The 2286-nt window shown below is 39.2% G+C and overlaps 1 protein-coding gene across 1 annotated transcript; it reads right to left on the minus strand.

Moving 5' to 3' along the window:
* Positions 1-211: 211 nt before the first annotated feature.
* LOC123114865 (putative ubiquitin-conjugating enzyme E2 38) lies at positions 212-2286 on the minus strand. Its single transcript, XM_044536247.1, has 5 exons — positions 2273-2286; positions 1886-2176; positions 1636-1793; positions 1161-1300; positions 212-918 (listed from the first exon to the last, which is right to left on the minus strand). The coding sequence occupies exons 1-5, from the start codon at positions 2284-2286 to the stop codon at positions 532-534; spliced, it is 990 nt and encodes a 329-aa protein (XP_044392182.1). The 3' UTR covers positions 212-531.

Below are 2286 nucleotides of genomic sequence, written 5' to 3' on the forward strand. Positions count from 1 at the left end.
TTCCACCATATCCCTCTCTCCCTTCTAACACTAATGTCCAGGAGGTGGAAGACCTTCTATCCCATATGAATCCATCATGTTTCAAATGTGCTCAAGATTCCGACAGTTAGTGATGTTTTCTCTAGAGAAAAGCCCACCATTGAACTGTGAACTCTGGCAGAAGTTCATTTTTCAACCTGAACAGCTGAACTCAAACCATTTGATCCACATCCTCAAACTGTAGAGACGGATGATGCCACATGTGCAACACATCACTGCCATGTCGCAAGTTCTGTTTACTGATCCTTTTCTACCAAAACAATTTCTTCCATTTCTGGCAAAAAAAAATTTGGTGTTTCTTTGTTCCTGGCTGTGACATGTCAGACATGTGGCGTCCATTTGTGGAACCACCCAAGGGCAACAATCGGATGGTTTGAATAATTTGATCTTGCAGTTAAAAGTTGAAAACGTGAACTTCTGCTACAGTTAGCATTGAAAAGTAGATCTTCTGTTCTCTATCCTTCCTTTCTAACAACATCAACATGCAGCAAGTTATATTTTGGACGAATCTTCGCAGCCATGGGCACTCGTGTACTGCAAGAGCTTGACAATTATGCAGTATGTTACCTGTGGAGGCCTACGAAGTGAGTACAACATTGTTCTGCACGAGTACTGAAATGCTGTATCATTATACTCCAAGGACCTACTCTGTCCATTAGCATCGTTGACTTCGGTCTCGTATCCTGGCTCATTGAAGTATGGCTTTTCATTCAATATGAGACCTTGAATGGATATCAGCACTTGTAGCATGCTTGAGTGAGCTGAGTTCCAGTTCTCACAGCCATTACCATGCCAGGTTCCCAGGAGGCTAAGGCAGACTGTTCCACAATCATACAGATTTGGATTAAGCCGAAGTCCTCCAGAATGATAGTATACCACCTGCAAAGGCACCAGAACAGGTATTTAAATCAAATTATGAGAATACATCAAATAAGAAGTTATTACTTCCTCCGTTCCTAAATATTTGTCTTTTTAGAGATTTCAAATGGATACCACATACGGATGTATATAGACATATTTTAGAGTGTAGATTCACTCATTTTGCTCCGTATGTAGTCATCTGTTGAAATCTCTAGAAAAACAAATATTTAGGAACGGAGGGAGTAGATGTCAGTACTTACTGGAGGAGTCGCTGGATAACTAACAGTGAATTGAGCATCAAAGAAGAAAAGGCCATCGTGGTAGGGTGTTCCCTGAGGCCCAATGATCACAGCCCTGAGAAGGTCCATTCGATTTTCCGAAACACGAACATATATGGACGCTGCACACAGAATAATAGTCCATGAAAATAGTACATCAACGTGCATTTCTAAACCGTAGTAATTTCAACCCAGGAGATTCAGCAGCCTTTCTAAAACTGTGTAGGTGAAAGTAAATAATAAAACGGTGAGTTTAAAATACACATAAAACCATTGACAATAGAGCTTTCTTCAGCAAGACAACATATACCCAAATTCGCACAAATTTTGAAGCAACAGTGAGTAATGGAGAAATGGGTGGTTCAAATCAGATCCCGAGTGTGCTACAAAATATGTAATTTTCACTTGAGGGAAGCATTTAAGCACATATTTAGAATTCCTATTGGAAATAGCTGACCTGGTAAATTGTTCTCCAGGAGTTTCCAATCATGCTGAATTCTTTTTGTCCACTCTTTCCCTGTCTGAAGTGAAGTTAAACAAAGAAATAAATGTCCGGTTGGAAAAGAAGGTGCCAAGTAAAGCAATATGCATAAGATTTTACCTTTCCAACAGGATTACTGGCATAATGATGATCAGAGAAATCTTTAATAATGTCAAACTGTTTAAAAAACTTGTATTTCTTGCCAATTTCATCCTCTATTTCTGACATTGACTTAAAATTGTCAGGCCCGTCATCAGTTACAGCTTTCTGCACCAATGGTACACTAGCCTCCACACCTGGAGGCAGATATAAATCGTCAAATTTATAATCCAGTTGTTGATATAAGTCAATCTCATCAAATTCATAATCAGGCCCTTCAACGCCATTCACATAGCAGCCTTCATCTTCGTCATACACATAAGAATCCCCTTCCTCGATTTCACAAGAGACAAAATTCTGTAGCTTCGACGGAATCAATTTCTGTATAAGATCCAACTTTATCACTGGATGAAGATCCCTGTAAAGTACGTCAATCTAGTTGTAAACAAAGACAAGCTTTTCAACAGTAAATACAAACTTGAATCCACCGGGGTGTTCTTGTAATATTAGTTACATAACAAGATCCAT

This window comes from Triticum aestivum, chromosome 5B (genome assembly GCF_018294505.1).
Source record: "Triticum aestivum cultivar Chinese Spring chromosome 5B, IWGSC CS RefSeq v2.1, whole genome shotgun sequence".
NCBI classification, from domain to species: Eukaryota; Viridiplantae; Streptophyta; class Magnoliopsida; order Poales; family Poaceae; genus Triticum; species Triticum aestivum.